Source organism: Gallus gallus, chromosome 20 (genome assembly GCF_016699485.2).
Source record: "Gallus gallus isolate bGalGal1 chromosome 20, bGalGal1.mat.broiler.GRCg7b, whole genome shotgun sequence".
NCBI lineage: Eukaryota > Metazoa > Chordata > Aves > Galliformes > Phasianidae > Gallus > Gallus gallus.
In genome coordinates, this window is record NC_052551.1 from 7,051,268 (window position 1) to 7,071,475 (window position 20,208).

Genomic DNA, 20,208 nt, shown 5'->3' on the forward strand with positions numbered 1-20,208 from the left:
TTCACACATACTTATCTCTTTCCCACCTATCACTATATCCACTCTCGGGTCTTGAAAACTGAACTTTATTGTGAAAAAGACTGGCAATGTGCTCAAGCAGATACCAGGTTTCTGTGTGCATTCCTGCTGAACATACCAGTGCTCAGTCATTCTTTCTCTCCTGTGGCAAAAAAAACCCCATACTGTCGAACTTCAAAGTGACAGACATAGCATTTCTCTAGAGAAATACTCTCATCTCCAACAGGTTCTTGAAGTTGGTAATACAGTAGATATTTTCTGCCACCTTCTTGGGGAATAGAAGAGAGGAATGTCATTCACTCTTCCCTAAGGTTAGACAGAATATAGCATTTCTTTTTAAACACTTCCTTTGGCTGACAGCCGGAGAATGGAGATTCTTTTCTTCTGCATATATTCTCTGCCACATGAAAACAGATGCAGCTAACGACACCAATCTAGCAATATTTTATTGTTTTCTGAACCCCATGGCAGCTGTAATGTCTGAGAAACAGAACACATTCACAGCATTAAAATGAAGCACTGCATCATCCCAAGAGTCCAAGCAAAATTACATCTTCTGCAACTGCAAAGAGGGATTTTCTGGGCAAGTTCTGCCAGGCAGCAGTAAAGTTCCCTCCTAAAAACACTCTCCGCATAATTCTCCCTGTAGCTGAAGAACGGCCAGATTCACTGGGAAAGCATATATCAGAGCCAGTGGCAGAAACATGTGGACACAGAAGAGCTAAAGTTCACCCTGTGTGAAGTTCTTGATTTTGTCCATGTTGTGATCTACTGCACCCGTTAGAAACTGCACCCAGCCTTCTTCTGATGGTGGACATACATGGCTTGTCCTGCAAAAGTGGAGGAAATTCATTAGGAAAGCCTCCTGGGGGTTTTTATATTTATGTATCCAATAATCCCCCCAACACATTGGTATTGTGAAGTGCTGAATTACTACAGTATTAAAACAGGACTTCTGTAGCCCCACAGTGCTTAAGCAAGGAAGAACCCATGTCCATATCTCTAGTTTCAAACCTTGACACATATGTCCATCTTCAGCAGTAATCTCTTTCATTCCTGCCATCCTCTTCCTATTGCGTTGTGTCTGGGTAACATCAGAATTACTCCAATATGACAGCATTTGCTGTCTAGAATTGAATCATCTTTGACAGGAAGTAGAGAGATTAACCTTCACAGCAGCGAACACACGCTCATAAATTGTAACTCATACTCACTTTGTAATCTCTAAGACTTTCTTTAATACTGAGGCCAATTTAGCAGCCTACAAAGAAAGAAAAGGGAAATAAGTAAGCCAAACATGCAAAAAAAGGGGCCCAGCATTAACTGGAAAGAAAGGGAGGTGCAGAGATATCTAACTTAGCCAAGAATAAATAAAACTGCCAAAGACCCCGATGCAAAAGTAAGTCACCTAACACTGCCACGGTGAGATTATCTCCAAATCTGTTGCTATCTGGGACAGGTAAAAATAAATAAGACAGGATGTTTTTCAAAGTATACTTTCTTTTTTTCTTTAAAAAGATAAATCTATTAGAACTTGTTAACTGACAAAAAGGCACGAAGTTTTAAGTGACTGACTGTAATGCAATTTGACAGTAGGCAATAGTTCATAAACAAAAAATTCAATTCACTCAGTGAATGTATGAAACCAGAATAAAACATTTCAGGTATGAGAGAGTATATGCTTATCTAGGTTGGAAGGGACTCCTGCAAGATACCTAGTGCAGCCTCCTGCTCAAACCAAGGCAAATCTCAGAGTTCAGTCAGCTTGCTCAGAGCCTTGAACCCCCAAAATTTTGAGTATCTCCAAAGACAGAGATTTCGGTGCCTCTCTGAGCAACTTTTTTTACTTAACAAGTGAAGCATGTGCTCAAACATGCTGTGAGAATTTTTAATTTATTTCTTTAATTATTTGAAAATCACTTTATTTGAGCAAATCTAAATTACCTAGAGAAAAAAAGTAGATGTGCAGTACACTGGCATCCCTAGACTTCACTCTCCTGAGTACTGTCATTGGATATCTCTATGCATCATAGTTTAGAGCAAACACAAGAGAAGACATCAGACATCCTCTTCCCTGAAGTAAAGATGAAGAATACACATCCACCTGAAAGTAGCTAAGTGTACAAGAGAACCAAAGGAGACTCTTCATTCATAAGAACTTATTACTGAGATAGTAGTAAGTCCTCTCACTGACAGACATAATTCCTCCAGTTCAATTTCCTCCCTTTCTCTACAGCCAAGTGAGTAGACCTGCATGCAGACTGCAGAAACTTACATTGAGTCGCACGGCCAGATGGTTCATAGGTGGGTACATGCTCAATGCCAGCTCATCAATGCTAGAATAGAAGAGAGGGGTGCAATAGAAGAAAGCCCCAGCTGCACACTTCACAGATCCTTGCCAAATCCTACATCCACCCTCAATGCAAGTCAAGTATGGCATGGCATGACAAGGAGACAGCATTGCTTATACCCGTGGGATACTTCACATCACCTTCTCAGGCATCTGTGTGCAACTCCCACCCTACTTCTAGTCATAGCCACAACTCCCCTCTAAGTAGTAGCACATGTTCCTTTCCTAACATGCAAAACTCTCAACAGCCTATGATATAACAGTCTTAATATTTGCTTCCACCACCTGGCCACCACTTAAGTATCAGTAAGGTTTTTCCAGTCCGTTTTCTTGACCTCAAGTAAAACAGGGACTACTCTGGAGCACAGAGAAGCATTTCAGCTGCCAAATTCTGTTAATTCCAGTAAGAAAAGCTAATCAATGACTCCGGTCCAATAGAGCAAACTGCAAGAACCCAGAAGATAGTCCCATTCTTACATCAACCTAAAACCACAAACACAGTTCAGGATGCAGCTTACCTTGGACTTATCTCATTAGCAATGTCTGCAAGGTCATCCAGCTGAGCAATCTGCTCTGGAGAGTCAGCTTTTCCATAAGCCTTTACTACACTCAAGACCTTCTTCAGGCAAGCTTTAGAAGCCTTCATTAATCCCATGCAGGAGCCAAGCAGCTTCCGGTCAGCTTCTGACCAATAGGTATCTCTGTTACCCCGAAAGCCGAGCTCCTCATCTTCTATGATATCACTGTAGGGGTCTTGTTCTTCCACCAGAGCCTGAGAACACAAATGCATTGAAAACCTATAACCTAACATCCATACCAGCAATATCCAGGAGGATAATTAAAACATGGTCTAAAAGTCATACAAATAATTTATGGAGGAACCTCTCTTCAACCAGCATCTCTGCTGCCAGGCTGTGTTCACTCCAATTATGACTGAATTAAGAAAAACTGACCACTGACTCCTGTTCAATATGACAAACTGCAAGAACCTGGCAAACAGTCCCATTCTTACATCAACCTAAAACCACAAACACAGTTTAGAACACAGCTTCCATGAAGCTCTATGTAAGGTAAACCAGATCTGGGTTTAAAAACCTCAGTAAGATAATAATCTTGGTCAAACTAGAACCAATCTAAATCAAAGCCTGCATATTAAATGATCCTTGTGTTCTTTCAGAGAAATCACTGCAGGTTCCCCAGTGACTTAGAGGTTTCCTTACATTTTCCATCTCTTCCACAGCATCCTTGACCACACCTAGAAATGCAGACAGAGCTGACACAACTGCTGCCTGGTTATCTGCAAAAGGAAAAAATGAAGAACACTGTAGCACTGCAGTGATTCAAATCAGCTTGCACCACCATTCAGCTATGTTTGCAACCATCAGATCTAGAGATCATAGGATCAAATTTTTTGCAAAGCTCAAAACTGTGCTGTATTGCTATACAAATAATCAGAGCAGGCTTCCATACTTTTATACTTCAAGGAACAGTAGGGTTCTGTAGGATGAGTAAGCCTCCATTGTAGTACTTAAAATGCCCCTCTCAAATGTTACTAATACTTCGAGAACACACATCCTAGTTCCATCGGTCTGTATACGCAGTACTCACCTCGTGGCAGGCTGGACACTTGCTCACATGCCTCCCACACACCACCAGTTGATATAAGTTGCTCCTGAGATGAGCTGAAACAAAACAGAGGCCCTCAAAGTTAGGGTAACACCACGCCACCCTTCTAGGCTGTTTTATTTTTGTGCACACTATAAGGGGCTCAGCTGAAAAAATACTGGCAAACTAGCTTGTCACTGGTACTTCACAACCATGCAAAGCATGAGGTGCTTTAATAAATCCTACTGAGTTTAGTTACTAGTTGGAACAAGAAGCAGGAGTTTCTTACAAAGACTCTCGAGGTGCTCAAACATTTTTATTTAACTTTCAGTATTTATCCAAATCAGAAGAGATTGCTGATCTCTGCCTAGAGGCAATGGAAATAAACAATAAACACAGAAGCTGCATAATATTTCCCCTGAAGGACAGTGGTTCACTGACTAGCCACAGAGAGTCACACAATCACCATCACCATTCACCCCACAAGCAAGAATTGCCAAACAGTATAAATAGTATCAATCACTGTCATGGAAATCCCACTTCCATCGTATTTCCTTGCTATAGACAGGATGAAAAAATCTATTCTCCACCTAAGCAAACGCACTTGAAGAATGCTATAAGTGAGACCCAGCCCTTCCTTACCATAGGAGATGCTTTTACCCTGAGGGTCTGTCAGTAGGTCCTGCTTATGCTACATCACAGCTGTGTTGCAGCCACATCTATCCCTGTTCTTGATTCTCTCCTTGATTCCAACCTGAATCCAGACCCGTTGCCTTGATTTTTGGCTTGACCTCAGACCCAACTAATTGCAATAGTCTTGCTGGGCAATCACTGGATGGTGTGTGATGCCAATTATTCTCTCCAAACCCAATTCTTATTTTGTTGTCCTAACTTTCCAGTTTCACATTGTTGCTATGGGCTTGACAGATGTCGACACCAGCACTGTTCTGTTCAGTCAGATACCAGAGGACAGGTCCCTCGCTGGTGAGTGCTGCCTTTGTCTGCCTGATAACAACGCTCAGTTCCTGCCTTCCCACTTCCCATATGAGTGCAGTCTACACTTGCTGCTCCTTAGTGAGTATACTTGCAACTTTTCTTCTTGCTGGAAAAGTACTACCTCCCCAAAGGAGAAATGAGAATTGTTTCTGTGAGCTGGATCATTCCTTCCAATACTTCAGTGGTAGCATCTCGTACCATCTTCCGAAGTGTAGTACCTGGTTGAGAAACAGCGAGTATGTTGCCAAAAAGGAAGACACTAACATAGATGAATACACAGACATGCAAAAAGACACAGCATAAATAAAGCTGCAGAAGGAATATATATTGCCTAAATTCTACAGTTGTAAAAAGACTTTAGACAGAGATTTCAACACTTTATGAACATGAATGCTTGATAAACTATACCACTTTCTACACTATCATTTGTTCACAGATGGAAATCAAGTTCGTCATAATCATGTTGCAAGTCTATAGAATAGCAGACAAGACTTTGTTCATGTTAACTTGTTTTTCTCTACAGACCAAATCTATTGTGCTGTGAAATACCAGGCTTCCTTACATAGTAGTGAAAGAACTGACACTGTCCTGCCATCCCTCTCTCACCTTGGCCCTTGGGGAGCCAGTAGTACACTGTGGCAACTGCAAGAATGGCATTCTGGACATCTTCACTCAGCTTCCGACAATTCTGAAAATAAGTAGACAGAAGGACTAACTCGGAATATCACGTTACACTGCATTTAGAAAGCCTCAAAGGCAATCATTTAAATCCACATTACTTTGTAGGAAAAGGAGTCATAGTAATGATCGCAATAACGGAGAAACAAACACTGCATAACAAGAACATACTGTACGTTTCTATGAAGCCTGCAAGCACAGAAGAAAATAATTTGCTAGAGCTGTAAGCTCACTGTATGTGTCAGGAATTGATATGTGGTGTATGACCACCACACCCTGGTTCAAGGAAGGTGAAGAGAGGAAAAAATAGCTTAATTATTCTCAAATCGAGGTGCTTATTTCATCCTTCCTCAAACATATAGTGTTAATATTCTCTTAATTAACAGAAAGCACATCACCATTAGTTGTTAGAGAAAAGATCTACACTGCCTAGTATCTCATCTCCATAAGCAATAAGTTGTAGAAGCTTAAGAAAAAAAATTTAAGAATATATTTTTTATAGAAGTTAGTTCTCTAGGCAAATCTTGCTTTTGATTAATACATGTTAAAAAATACAGTTCACATAAATGTCCCCCTTTTATGCTGAACGTAATGACTTTGTTTTAGTCAAGTGAACTGGGAGATACATCAAACTTGTCACACACAGCAATTTCCTGCTCTGTGGGAGGTTTTTACTAACCTCTGCAGAAGGCAGTGGAGGCCTCGAGAAGGCCAAACTAAGCTTCGTAGCTTCCTGCGATGTTTCCTTGAATGCCTGACCTAAACAGGATATAGTGGGAAAAAGAAATTAAAAATTCTCTCAGGTAAAAACCAGTAGAACAGAGTAAGTAGATTAGTAGTGTCTTCATTGACACCACTACTCCTTCCTTCCAAGCACGAATAAACCATAAACTAAATTAAACTGCAAAAGAAAATGTTCATGAAGCCTTTGAGCCACACACATTGCATGTATCAGGTATGTGCTCACTGCCAGCTTTACTTAGCTGGTACTGCTATCCACACCCACATTCATCTCCTGGTCCAGGACACCTTCACTAGAATGTTCTGTGAGGCTTTAAGAGCCCAAAGACTTTAAAAATATAGCTGTGAAAACCGCTTCACACACTCTACTACTTTGCAACACCAGCGTGACTAGAGACGAAGGGGAGTGCAAAACCCCTTCTGCTGCCAAGACCTGCTTGCCAGGGATTTCACCTGCAGCTCACAGCCCTGCTATGTACCGGTCCAACCGCGGCCCAACGCCTCCACACCACCCGGCGGCCGGACCCAGCGCCGCGCCCGACCCAGCACGGTTCCCTCAGTGCCGGCCCGTTCCCCGGCCCGTACCTAGCGCGTCCCAGAAGCGCGGAGGCTCGAACGGCTCGCGGCCTTCGCCCGGTTCGCCCTCTGTAAATGCAGACAAAAGGCCTCAGCCTGCGGAAAGCCGGCCCAAACTCAGGCCCAACGTCCGCGTTTGCCTCCGCCCGGCCCCGACGCCGACCCCCACCTCTGACCCGTGCCAGCACCGCGCGCAGAGAGCCGCACAGCTCCTGCAGCAGCTCCCGCGCCTCCATGCCTGCGGGAGCACCCCGCGCGCTCCGGCACGGCTGGACGTCTGCTACGGCACAGCACACCAACTTCCGGCACGGCAGCCCCTCGGCTTCAGTACGTCACATCCGCTTCCGGCAGAGCTTCCCCACCGGAAGCGGTACGTCACACCAACTTCCGGTACAACTGCCTGTCGGCCGCGGTACACCACACCCGCTTCCGGAGAACAGCTCAGAAGAGGCGGCTCCGCCCCTTTAGGAAAATCCTACCCGTAACGCGCGCCGCCCCAGCACGGAAGAACGAGGTTTGGCACAGAGCGCGGAGGCGTGCGTTTTATTGATTACACAGTCGGCAGCGAGCAGCCGAGGAACGGGCGCGGCGCCCCCGGGCGGGGAGGCGAGAAACATTACCAGAAAGCCAGCTACAGCAGGCGCTGGAGATCCTGGAAGTTGAGCAGGTTGTTGGCTGTCTCGGACCAGGCTGCGTGGGTCGCTCCGTCCATCTCAGGAGCAAGGCTGTTCGTGCTGTCCAGGGCGTGGTTTGCGCCCCCGATGACCTCGTGGCATTCGGGGCACCTGCTCCTCTCCATCGCCCCCCCGCAGTCCCCAATCACATAGACGTGCCCATTTTTGCATTTGAACCAGTGGCCGCGCGGGCAGCCAATAGCGCTGACAATCTGCACTCGCTCAGCTTCAGTGATCCCCAGCCCTGACAGGGGCAGGGCAGCGCTGATGTGCTTCAGCTCAGCTTTCACTGCAGCCTCTTCCTTCTCCGTGAACCTTTTTGTCCCTTCCAGGATCTCACGTACCGTGGCAATCTTTGCTGCAAGGGTCGTAGTGATCATCCCACTTCTGCCTTTACACCTTGACAAGAGGTGCTGCAGATAGGTCAATCTCTGGATCTCAGCCTGCAGATCCATGAGCTCCTGCCGTGTAAAACTGAGGCGTGGCCTATCCAGCCACTCCTGGACTTCATCTAGACGCTTTTTTCATCCCTTTTTGCTCCTTTTCATCAATTTTGCTCAGGGAACTGGTTAGGTCAGCTATACGTTCATAGAAGTTAAGCTGATTCTCAATTACTCCAATGCTCTTTATGGAAAGATCAGAGGCGTTTAGTTGATCTTCCAACATGAGGTACTTAGTGAGTAGGTTCCTCTTCAGAACACTCTTACTTGTGAGCGCAGCCTGCAGTCTTCGTCTGCTTGACTCAATTTCCCGTGCTGGGCCTTGGATTTTCTCTTTCACTTTCTCTATCTCAACCAGATGCTTTTTCACAATGGTGCCATATCTCAAACTCTTTCTGACTGGTGTCTGACAGGTAGGGCACACCTTCAGCTTGATGACATCATCATCTTCATCCATATAACGATCAAGGCCCTGAGACTCAAAAATGTGGCCACAGTCTTCAAGTTGTACAAATCGTGCATCCTCATCATCCTCAAAGCCAAAAAAGATCTGGGTAACCTCCTCACGGTCACAAACAAGGCACTTCTTTGGGCAGGGCTCTCCACAGAATCCAATACAGGGATGACCACAGCGCAGCAGCTTAGTACATGGTACATTGCATCGAGGCCTATTGCACGGCTCATGGCAAAGATTGGTACACTGGTAGTGCTTGCACCGCCACTCACATGGTTCTGCACATGGAGAACAGCGCTCTCCACATTTCTTTTTACATCTGCTGTGGACACAGTGGTTCTGACAGTCAAGCTGACAGGGAGGGCATTCTGTAGTACAGGGCTGCTGACACTTGTGGGAACAGATCAAGTAGCGCTTGCATGGGCTCTTACATGGCTTATGAAATCTTCCTCCAAAGCAGGTATGACAGGAACCTGAGCATTCATGGCCACACTCCAGTTTGACAGAACACTTAGCCATACATTCAACAGATTTCTGATGTTTTGTCTCGTCAGTGATCCAACATTGAACTTTCTGTCTGTGGCCACATTGCAGAAAGACTGTAACCAGTTCAGGACACCGAGTAGTACATTCCTGCCCACAGCATTTGTTGCATGTATGCCCACAGTTTAACTTTTTCTTGCAAGGTTCTTGGCAAATAAACTTACTGCCTGGACAAGAGCATGGAATCATCTGCAGGTGGCCACATTTAGGAACAATTTTCTCTACTATTACCATGCATGGTCCACATGGCTCATAACATAACAGTGGACAGCGGTGCCCCTCTGTACAAAGCACCTTTTGACAAGGCTTCAGGCACTGATACTTTTTGTGCTGTAAATCATATGGGTGGCATGCTCTTGTGCAAACATGTCCACAGTCCAACCTAAATTCACAGGGATGACTACAGCCTCCTTCTGGGACTTTGCTGAAGTCTGCTGCTGTAGATACCGAAGTAATGGTCTCAGGGTGATTCTGACAGCAAAGTGTCAGTGAACGGCCAATGTTACCTTTCTCCCTCAGTGTGTGAATGATCTTGCTCCAGAGAGGAACCTTGCCCAGCATTCTCATATTTCCAATACAGTACAGCCCTTTCTTAGCTCTGGATAGGGCTACACATATCCGATTAGGGATCTGCAGGAACCCAATTCTCTCCTCTTTGTTACTCCGCACGAGTGACAGCAGAATGATATCATTCTCCTCTCCCTGGTACTTATCCACTACATAAACCTTCACACCTGCAAAAGTCTTGGCTGGCATGAGCTTGCGCAAACAGAAAAGCTGCCCAGTGTAAGTAGTGAGAATGGTGATCTGAGAAGGTTGATAATCCTGACACAAGAAGTATTTGCAAAGTTCCACCACAAACTGTGCCTCATGTATGTTCTGATGGCTTCTCCCTTCCTGGATGACTTGCTCAGGAAAGTCATGCTCCACAAAGAAAAGGTTAGATAACACCCCCTGAAATAAGAGAAAGAGAATCTTAGAAACAGAATCTACTTGTCACTACAGCCTGTTTCCATGTCCCTGACTATCCACTAAAATGACTACTCTTCTATGTGGTTAGTGCATACTGGGGCAATTTCTTTTGATATCCATAGCATATTCATCAGAAGTGACTAAGCTTATTAATAGTATTTCAGCTTATTAGGGACATTTCATTATCTTAACTTGACATCAGCCCCTGTAGATGATTTTATTCCTTATCTTTTTATGAGTTATTTTCACAATACATTTTCTGGTTATGCGAAATCAAAAATTTGGTTCTACTAACATTTTCTGAATCACTACAGTTCTGTTTTACTTTCATTCTACTTTACATTCAAGTTGTGAAACAGTGCACAGAGTTTAGCACTTGCCTAAAACCGAATAGCAAAAATCCCCTCTCCATTGCTGCAGTGGAAAGAGGAAGGAAGGCAAGGAGGCCTTATTTTCCACCAAGAAGGCTTCAAACATTAGGGACTCCAGTAGTCACTCACAGCTCCAGGGGTATAGAGCTGTCTGCCCACCTGTTCAAAATCTTTATCTATTAACTGAAATTCTTCCAGCTGCAAGGACTTTCTGAGCTGTGTACCAAACCCCAGAGAGTGCTTTTATCGGGAAAGAACAATTATGTGGACCCTCTGGTTTTCAAGGTGTCTGCAGTCGCATGTAGCACCCACTGCTGTACAATTTAATTTGGTGCTCACCTATGTTGGTGTTGTACTAGATGAGTGGATTGAGTTTTGATGGCTTTCAGCATCTCAAGCTTGTTTAAAATTCTCCAGATTAGCTAATCCCATGCAAGAAATGGGGTAAAATTTTGTGGTCTCATCAGTAGGTTATTTTTAACTAAAGCATCTTCTACAGAATACTTGATATGAACTTCAAGATACCAAGACAGGACATGCCCCTTTTCTTGATAGCTTATTCTTGGCATTACGTCATCATCACTATCAATTTTCACTTTATCAGCTTCAGCATTCCACTGGTTTTGGTGTATTTTTTCTCATCGAGTTAGACAGCTTTTAGCTAACTTGTACTATCTTTTAATCAAGAGAGATATAAGCAGGCTGAGCTACTGTAATCCTCTGTAACCACACCCAATTCTTTCCCTAACAGTATTCAGTCACTTGTTTCAGGGATCCAAGGCCTAGCTCTAACATAGCATAGCAGTGTAACCTTGGCACAGACTTCTGAAGACATAGTTAAGTTGTGACAGAGCACTGAGGAAGTCTGCAGGATGGGGCAATATGAGAAACACAGTAACATTAAGGAAGAAGAGGCTGACGCTTCTGACTGATGCCTCCCTGACTTGCAAAAACTCTTCAAGTATCTTGAGATGTAGCAAGCATACTAATCCATTCAACTCATTAAATTCTAGTTGCTTATTATGCATGTTAATCAATAAATGATTGCTTTGTACTTTTTAAGCTTAACAGATCTTGGTTGCAGATGCTGTATACTGCTAAAGTGCCCAAAGAAAGAACTCCCCAGAACAGGAGGACTCCAGTAATGAAGTCACCTGTCTTACACTGGAGCTTCACAAATTATGCCTCAAGTCTCGCTTAATATTTATTCCTAATTTTCAATTTCCTGAATTCTTGAATCCATTTTCCACTGTTCATTGTTCTTTTAATAAATCATCAATATTGGATCTATTTCCAATGTCTACGATCAGCAATACCAGAAGAACTACAAATTACTTGCTTAATTCTATATCCCACATTTCCCTGGATCAGGTATTAATTTCAGTAGCTAAACCTGATGTGAGAAGTTTAAATCCTTTAACACTACATTTTAGAGAAACTTATTTTAAGCAGTAATGGGGCAAGAGAAAGTGCTTGGACTACTAAAAACTCACTTTTACGTTCTCATACTTCAAGACTGAAGGATGGTTTTCCAAATCCTGGTAAATATGAGGACTGAGAAGCTGGGCAATTTCAGGACGCATGCGGTGCTGAAACACAAAACAGATGTATCAGTCTTGAGGAAGGAGCACCCTGTTTCCCTGCCAGGAATCTGGTTTTCTATTATACATATCACTGCTGAATACCAGACAAGGGTGACTTTTCAGTAAGACTAAAGAAGGCAACATTTCTCATCCCACCCCTGCTACCACCACAACTGCCAGCAATCACAATGGTACCCCAGTATCATTTAGCAAGGTTGTTGTAATTAGAATGCTGGTTTTAGTGCAAATCTAAGGACAAGAGCATTATTGAGAATAAGAGCTTACACCTCATTCTAGCCAACTCTTTCAGGCTATTTTAATACAGGACTGCTGGGGGTAGAATTAACTTCTCCAGGCACCAAGAAATAATGGTTGTAGCAATTTAACAAGAAGCAGCCCAAGAAGATTTGTGCTGTCAGTCTCCACAGTTCTGGAACAGTTTTAGATGCCACAGTAGGTCATGTTTGTTGCTCTAAGTATTGTGAGAACCACAGTGCTGTGAGTCACATAACTGAATAAATCAAACTAGAACATAATATACAATTTCAGTTTGGCAGCTCTTACCATTCTTTTCAGGAATGAAGTAGCACATTCTTTTATTTTAGACTACTCTGTGAGTAGAAATATAAAAGCTTAAATGTCCTATAAATTTAAAACAACCTAAGTACAAATGCAATAAAGGAGTGTTTTATATCTGTTTCTTACTTGGTATTTCAGGCATACGAAGGGGAAATCAACTTTCACCAGTCGTTCAAAGAGAGACACTTCCAGATTGAAGTTCTTTGCCAGGTCATAAACGTTGGCACTAGGCTGAAGCTGAAAAAGAAGGGAGAGGAGTATTTTTACAGCACTAATCCTATGTGTTATTAAGATTTTTTTTTTCCTATTAGTCTCTTTCTATTACTGATTTCCAGTCAAAAGACCAGAAACATGATTCTCGCAGAAGTACTAAATAGCAAAGTTGGATACTGTGATAACTGAGGTGGATTCAAGCGCATGTCAAGTTGTGTCAGCTAAACTAAAGAATAAATCCCACAGGAACTCTATAACCAAAGGAGACAGCACCTGTGGTATCCATGGAGACTGGTGAGCAGTACATATTGGCAACCCTTCACATTTGGTGTTTGGTAAAAAGGTTCTAGTTCATTTGCACAACAGTCAGAGGCATCTGTCATGAATATTACCTGCTGGTGATCTCCAATGAGGATGAGATGCTGGCAAGCTTTACTAAGAGTAGTAATAGTGTGAGCCTCAAGCACCTCTGCTGCCTCTTCCACAATTACAATTCGTGGCTCTACTTTCTGCAAGATCTGACGGTATTTGGCAGCACCTGGACAAGGACAGAAGATTTTGCAATTACACAGAGGCACTATGATAAAGTTTTCAGAGAAGGGTTAAACTGTGTTCTAGAAAAGTCTGAGCTTCTTTCCAAAATTCCAAAAAAGCTAAGTCTTAGAATATGGATTTTAAAACAGCACCAATGCCAAAGATGGCTTCTACACAGAAAGTTGTTAGGGAAGGATTAGAGTCCTATGCCTACCTTGGCCCATTCTTGACTTTTTAAACACACACAAGTAAACCTCAAACTACCTCTCTAAAGGCTCATACTACTAGACTTATGCTATCTCTGCTCACCAAAAGGTGATGTGGAAAAAGCAGTGCAGAAATGAATAGCGTTTAACTCAAGCACAAGAAATGGAGCATTAATATTATAAGAATATTGCTAAAAAGTAAATAAAAAACTGCTTGTGCAAACTGAAAACTTGTTTCTGCAATAGCCACGTTTGCAAAGGGAATCAGAAATGAAGAGGGCTGCAGATTAACGTGGAGCCTGACCCAGTCTGTCAAACAGCACAGGATAGCAATCCTTTGACAACAAGGTCCTTTAACTATTGCTGGAAGCAGTGCAGCACTAGCTTGCTCCCCAAATGCTGCACACCTGTAGTTGTCATCCCCACAACTTTGGCCTCCTTCAGAATGCAGAGATCTTCTTGCAGCCTCAGTTCTGCCAGCCTTTCAGCTGCTGCCTGGTACTGCTGTTCGTGCTGAAGAATCTTCCGTCGAATAAGTCCCTGATAGGTCTGCAGCCAAAGCCTGAGAGGAAAGAGCCATTAGTACCCACAGAAAGGAGGACAGAACAGTGATCCAAAAGTTCAAGGTCGATTCAGTTCAGCTTCTTTGCCCTTTGTGAAAGACATGACTAGCATCTGTACTCAGTCCCCTGTGCACACAGTGGAGATGACAACACTGCCCTGCCAATGCAGGCGGGGTAAAAGCAAATATCTTACAGGAAAAAGTTTGTTCAGATAACAAGCTGAACATGTATGAATAAAAAACCTTGGCTTGCAAGAAGGTGTTTGAGCTCTGACAGTCCCTGACACCCTTGCTTGACAAACCCCAGATAAAATATCTTTGTCACCTGTAAAGCCTCCAGCGGGAGTTCATGTCAAGTTGCCATAGATCCTGAATAGCATAGGCCTCTGTCTCAGACATTGCATTCAATTTATGGAGCTCAACTTTCATCTTATGTTTCATTTTCTTCCTCTGAGAAGAAGTTATCTGGGGGGGAAAAAAAAACCCATGCCACTCCATAATAAGCAATTACAGCACAAATATTATTTTGTATTTCTATCTTAGCTCACCCAAATTATTCCGTACACAGACAAGCAGAGCCACAGTATGCTAATGTATACAGTTACCTCCCACTGTGCAGACTTCTGTTGTGGTTGGACTGTTTCTTCTTCCTCATTCTCCAGCTTCATAGCCAACAGCATACCGGCTAGTTCATGAACTGCCCTGTGTTCTTCCTCCTTCCTCCTCTGAGCCTTTGCTGAGTCCTCATCGTCAATCACTCTATCAGCTTGAATCAGGTCAGCCTCCTCTAGGATCTCCAATAAATCTTCTTCTGCTTCACCTTCCTGCTCCTCCTCTCTCTCCTCCTGCTGATCACCTGTGAGATTCATCAGTTACATGCAGGAAGTCACAGACACTCTAGCAAAATAACAATGCAGTAGTCAGATCACCATGTGAAAATTAAGGTTAATCTTTCCATTGCCTTACAGTGTCATGCATCTTCCAGCCTCTGTTAACTAACAGTGTCTGTTTTCTAACACGCATGCAGTGCTTGGCAGATGCCTGTGGAAAATAAAGGTTTTTTTTTTTGTTTGGTTTCTTTGTTTGTCTATTTACCTAGATTCTCAGCCTCTATATTCCTTGCAGCACTCTGGGTGAAGGCAGTAAAACCAAGGCCCAGCCACTCCAGAATCATTGAGTGTCGTGAAGCACTGTAGTAAAACTCATCGTCATCCTAATATAAAGAAAATAAATCAGTCAGGCATGTTCCAGTTCAGGCTTAGAATGATGATAAAGCAGCACCTTGCAGCATAGGGCAAATAGGAACAAGTCCCACAAGTAAATTCGAGGGCCAGAAAGTCCAGGAAGCCTCAGACCTTCAAAAACAGCATCCCTCCTTCCCTTCAGTTTAAAACATTCATTTGGGCACTTGTACTTTTATATTGACAAGGATCACTTAAAATCTCTGCAGTTTAAAGTTACAAATTTTAACTCCACTTCTCTGCCAAGTCTAGGGACTACTGTCACTTTGGTACAGCTCACCATTCACTCTTTTACTCTTCTATAGGCTGAATGAGGCTAAAGGAAGCATATATGGGGAAACTGACTCATTTATAAGAAAGGCAGTAAGCATACACACAAAAAAGCATACTTGACTCATAAAGCCAAGTAAAAAAGCTTGACTGACAGAAAAGGCAACTCTTACCAGACCACTCATCAGACTGTCCCAGTGCTGGGGGGCAATGAATGCTTCCAAGTGGCGCTCATGCAGCACTCCATATGTTGTGCACTCTAAGTGCTTTGCTCCTTTATAGAGCTCCTCCTCTGCATGTTTCATGTCACAGGTTATCTGCTCAGAGAGAAGAGAGGCATCGTCATATGCAGAGGAACAAAGTTCAGAAACAGGAGGACAAGAAACTGATAACGTGTAAAGAACAATAAAAAGACTGGCATTGGTGTTAAAGACAAGATGAAAGAGCAGTTGTAGAGAAAGTCAGTTTCTCCCACGGACAGGTAGCCCAATACCATCATTTCCAGTGAACTCTACACATACGTTCACATAAGCTCTGCGGAGATGCATCGGCAAGTTGTGTCGGAACTCACTCTTCTTCCTCAGCTCCTTCAAGGTGAACTGCTTTAGGATCTCACTGTTGCTTCTTCCCCCAACACGCACAATCCCACGTTTTTGGAACGTGTATATTCCTGGGAATGAGAGAGAAATATTAGTACTACAGAGGCAAATTCTGGTGTTTTTGGTTTTTAGGGTTTTTTCCTTCTTTTTTTTTTTTTCCTTTTTTTTTTCTTCTTTTTTTTTTTCCAGGATAAGGGGTAGGGAGAGCACCCTTTGTCTGCACATCCTACACTGGATTGGTGTGACTGAAGGTTATATTTTGTTTTTCTTCCCTCCCCAACTATGCATCAATAGGGCTAGAGTCACTAAAAAAAGAGCAAGTCACCACGGCAGAGAGTAGGACAGAGCAAGGGATGTAGTGTAATTTCTGCCCTCACTTCCATCATACTTAGCAGATACTCTTACCTTCTAAGAACTGATCCAGTGCATGATTAGTGTAACAGACTACAAGGATGGGAGAATTCTGATCAGTCCTTTGCCACGCATCCTGATTAGTCAAGAGAGCCTGAACAATCTTCAAACCCACATAAGTCTTCCCTGCAAAACAAGCTCAGAATCAGAAATAGAGTAACACACCCTTTACATGCAAGTTCTCCCTGCCACTGCTTCCCTCAAGTCACTAACACTAGCTTAACACAATACTTTGCTGTACATAAAATACTCACATATTAGTAGAATACAAGCAGTGGTGCTTGTTGAGTATAGGCGTCATTTAAAAACAATTACAATTACTCTTGAAATGCTCTATTCATGCAGAGGATCAGGGCTAAACTCTTCTCATGTTCTAACATGTTGTGAAAGTTAATAGAGCTGCTGCACAGCAACAGGTTCTGTGTTATCAAATAGTTGAAACATTTTCATCCCAATAAGCAAGCAGTGCCAACAGTGCATTTGGTGTCCATGGGCAACCAAATCAGCAATGTGTAAGGTCAGATACAGCTATTTCAGAATCTAAAGCACTGCTGGCTTTCTCTGGACTTTGTTTCCTTAAATGAACTTCCCTAAACTTCACAGTATATGAACTTCTCTATAAAACGAGAATTAAAGCAAATGTTTCTCACCAGTTCCAGGAGGTCCTTGGATAATAGCCAGCTCCTTGGTGAGTGCAAGACTCAATGCCTGCATCTGGGACTCATCTAATCCCAAGGTTTCCATTGAAGGCCACTGATTGGGATCTAGAACTCGGACGTTTTGCCTTCTCAAACCATCAAGATATGTCTCTTCATCTGACAGGGTATCTTCCGTCAAGGGTGCAAAGTTGTATTTAGTATCCATTTTCAGGTATGCTGGCTCCTTCAGCTGTACATCACATTCCACTATGTACTTCTGGAATGGAATATCTTCTTCCTGGATTTCCTGTAGCCCTTCCAACACGTGCCGATAAGCCTCAAAGTAGGCAGTCGTCTCTACCATGAGGAAGGAGTCTGAAGGCTGAACCTCTGCTAGCAGTGCTCGGCTCTGTGCATTAAAACTGAGCTGCACAATCCCATTAGCAAGTTCTGCATTATCTCGTTCAGAAACAGTGGCAAAAAGGCATGTTTCAAAGTGATCTCTGGACATGCAGACCAGGGATCCATATAGCAACCGTCTGGAATTCTGCCATCGCACAAACTTCAGTGGTTTTATATCAAACTGGACCTTGTAAACAACACCAGATGGGGAGCAGAGAGGGGTAATAATCCGTGTATCAAAGTAGATCCTGATGTCATCAAATTTTTTCTTTCTCAAACTTTTATCCTCAAAGCTCTGCAAAAGATCCAAGATACCTTCCCTTAAGGGCTTTATAAAGTCTTCTCTCAAAAGTCGAAAATGGGTGTCAAGATAAATGTTGGTGCTCTCATATCTTCCAGAAACAATATTGGGACGTAGAAAAGGTTTCACATCGTGGTGTAACTCGTCATAGGTTGGATAAATCGTCATTGTACGATAGGTTTCTTCTTGACCGTCAGCCTGAGGCTGCATAAGAGTGTAGTTATCAGCTCTCAGTGTGCCTTCACGTCTCTTCTCCTGGAGGTGCTGCACAAGCATCTGGACTTTACTTAGGTTCTTCTCTGTTTCTTCCGTGATCTGCACACCAGAAGCTCTCAGGGCATTTATAGATGCTGGCAAGACTGTCAAGAGCATAGAGATTTTCTGCACAGAGCTAGATGGGAAAATACTGATCAGATCTTGAAGAAGCAAGATGATATTGCCAATATGTTCAGGATATTGATGTCGTACAGCAGGGACTGCCTCCGTGACCATATCAGACACATACTGTGGCAGACAGATCTTGAGAAAGTTGGACTCCTTTACCATTCCAAGAAGCTGCTGGACACTTTGTCTGTCCATTCGGGAACCGCATGCTTTTCGAAGCACCTGACAAATGAGCTGAAGGAAACCGGGTTTCATAGATGTTTGGGAAAGAAGTTCCTTAAAACCTGAACTTGAAGCAAGCGTGATGACAACTTCAGAAGAGTCTTTCTGGAGGAGACTTTCTAGGAATTTGTAGCCAACTTTTTTAACTTGCTGAGGCTGCTCACTGGGCTGGGTGCCACCTGGGGTAAAGTTGTGGTTGAAATGAGGACTCCCTGCAAGCCGCATCCTCCTTCCCTTACCTTCAATTTCCTCTCTGTTCCTTGGCCCTCTAGGATCTTCCTGGACTTGTCCACCTTGATACCTTCTTCCCTTACCCTCATTTTCTTGCTCATTCCAGGGCCCTCTGACCCTCTCATGTCCCTGCCCACCTTGGTATCTTCTTCCCCTAACTTCATCATCTTGTTCATTCCATAGTCCTCTGGCTCTCCCTTGTGCTTGTCCAAGGGAGACATGCTGCTTTCCTTTACGCTCATTTTCTTGCACATTCTGGGATCCTCTGGCCCTCTCATGTGCTTGTCCCCCTTGATATCTCCTTTCTCTACTCTCATTTTCTTGCACATTCCAGGACCCTCTGGCTCTCTCATGTGCTTGTCCCCCTTGATACCTTCTTCCCCTTCCATCATTCTGCTCATTCCCATGTCCTGTTGCTCCACTGGTGACTGGTCCACCTTGGTTTCTTCTACCTTGATTGAAGAACTTTGCAGTGCCAGCAAAACTGTCCTCTCTTTTCCCAAGTGGAAGAGTATAATTACTGGCTTGGGGGTCTTCCCCTGCCTGACGTACTGCTTTATTAGTCTGGCCTGACACGTTATTTATTCCGCTTCTGCCTCTCTGTATAAATGCAACATCCGGATGATCTAAGTGTTAAAAAAAAACACACACAAAAAACCCCAACCACTTGTTAATTATGACGGACCATATTAACCCGCCTCTCAACAGCGTGAGCATTTTGGCAAAGACATTGCTGTGGAGCCTCAAGGGCTCCGAGAAGGCGCTGGGGGTGAATGGGGAAATGCAGGAGCACAGACTCGACGGGGAGCCGTACCGCAGAAAAGGAGGGGTCCCGCCGTGCCACCCCGTTCCCCAGCAGCCATCTGCTCCACGGCCGGCCCTCACCTCTCCCCGCGGCTCGGGGTTGCCGGAACAGGGGCTTATGCCCAGCGCCGTCCATCTCTGCGGAGCTCTCCGGGGCGAGGACGCCGCTCAGCTGCTCCACTGCCCCGCTGGGCGCAGCCCAACCCAGCCCAGCCACGCCCGCGCTGTCCCTACGGAAAGTTTCACTTTCCAGTTCCCCGTAAGCTCCGCCCGCACTCCCGAGTCCTCCCAGTGGCGGTGTCTCACGGCGGCCGCTCCGCCCCACCGCCGGGCAGATACCCGCCCCACTTTAGTATCCCTCCCCCCCACCCGTTGCCGGACCCCTTTCCCAAGAGGCAGCATCCTCTCTCCCCCTCTTTCTGCACCAGCAGCTGCTGTATGACAGACTGACACAAGGCTGTTACCGTCTACTCATAGGAACTGACGCATTTCCGCAACTACTGGCATGCTAACACTGTTGTGTTTTTAAAAGGATAAATTGTACTTTAATTTTTGTTACTTTAGACGCATTAATAAATGCTGAATGGCAAAATCAGCCTTTAGAATAATT

The 20,208-nt window shown here is 43.9% G+C and overlaps 2 protein-coding genes across 5 annotated transcripts; both read right to left on the reverse strand.

Moving 5' to 3' along the window:
* Positions 1-439: 439 nt before the first annotated feature.
* Positions 440-7,290, reverse strand: CCNDBP1 (cyclin D1 binding protein 1). 4 transcript variants are annotated; one of them, XM_417394.8, is made up of 11 exons: positions 7,134-7,290; positions 6,974-7,033; positions 6,327-6,406; positions 5,576-5,657; positions 5,091-5,187; positions 3,977-4,050; positions 3,589-3,665; positions 2,887-3,140; positions 2,294-2,354; positions 1,233-1,279; positions 440-848 (listed from the first exon to the last, which is right to left on the reverse strand). In XM_417394.8, exons 1-11 carry the CDS (start codon positions 7,198-7,200, stop codon positions 740-742), a joined length of 1,008 nt encoding a protein of 335 aa, XP_417394.2. In that variant the 5' UTR covers positions 7,201-7,290; the 3' UTR covers positions 440-739. The 4 variants fall into 4 exon arrangements, with proteins under 4 accessions (XP_417394.2, XP_024998041.2, XP_015152166.1 ...); XM_025142273.3 differs by having other exon boundaries at positions 2,887-3,149; XM_015296680.4 differs by lacking the exons at positions 1,233-1,279; positions 2,294-2,354.
* A 202-nt stretch (positions 7,291-7,492) lies between these two features.
* ZNFX1 (zinc finger NFX1-type containing 1) lies at positions 7,493-19,824 on the reverse strand. Its single transcript, XM_015296679.4, is given in 14 exon segments — positions 7,493-8,162; positions 8,164-10,029; positions 11,912-12,007; positions 12,707-12,817; positions 13,186-13,331; positions 13,941-14,095; positions 14,421-14,560; positions 14,701-14,951; positions 15,191-15,308; positions 15,780-15,923; positions 16,128-16,276; positions 16,611-16,742; positions 17,267-19,420; positions 19,680-19,824. Coding segments are annotated over 14 exon segments (6,084 nt in total). The 5' UTR covers positions 19,735-19,824; the 3' UTR covers positions 7,493-7,595.
* Positions 19,825-20,208: the final 384 nt, after the last annotated feature.

What these genes read in the sequence shown, in the direction of transcription:
- CCNDBP1 (XM_025142273.3), bottom strand. Translation starts at nt 7,200, where the DNA reads ATGGAGGCGCGGGAGCTGCTGCAGGAGCTGTGCGGCTCTCTGCGCGCG. An exon ending in AGTGTCCAGCCTGCCACGAG is followed by an intron (nt 3,666 to 3,976) that starts GTGAGTACTGCG and finishes TTCCTTTTGCAG; the next exon opens with ATAACCAGGCAGCAGTTGTG. An exon ending in GCTAATGAGATAAGTCCAAG is followed by an intron (nt 2,355 to 2,886) that starts GTAAGCTGCATC and finishes CTTCTATTCTAG; the next exon opens with CATTGATGAGCTGGCATTGA.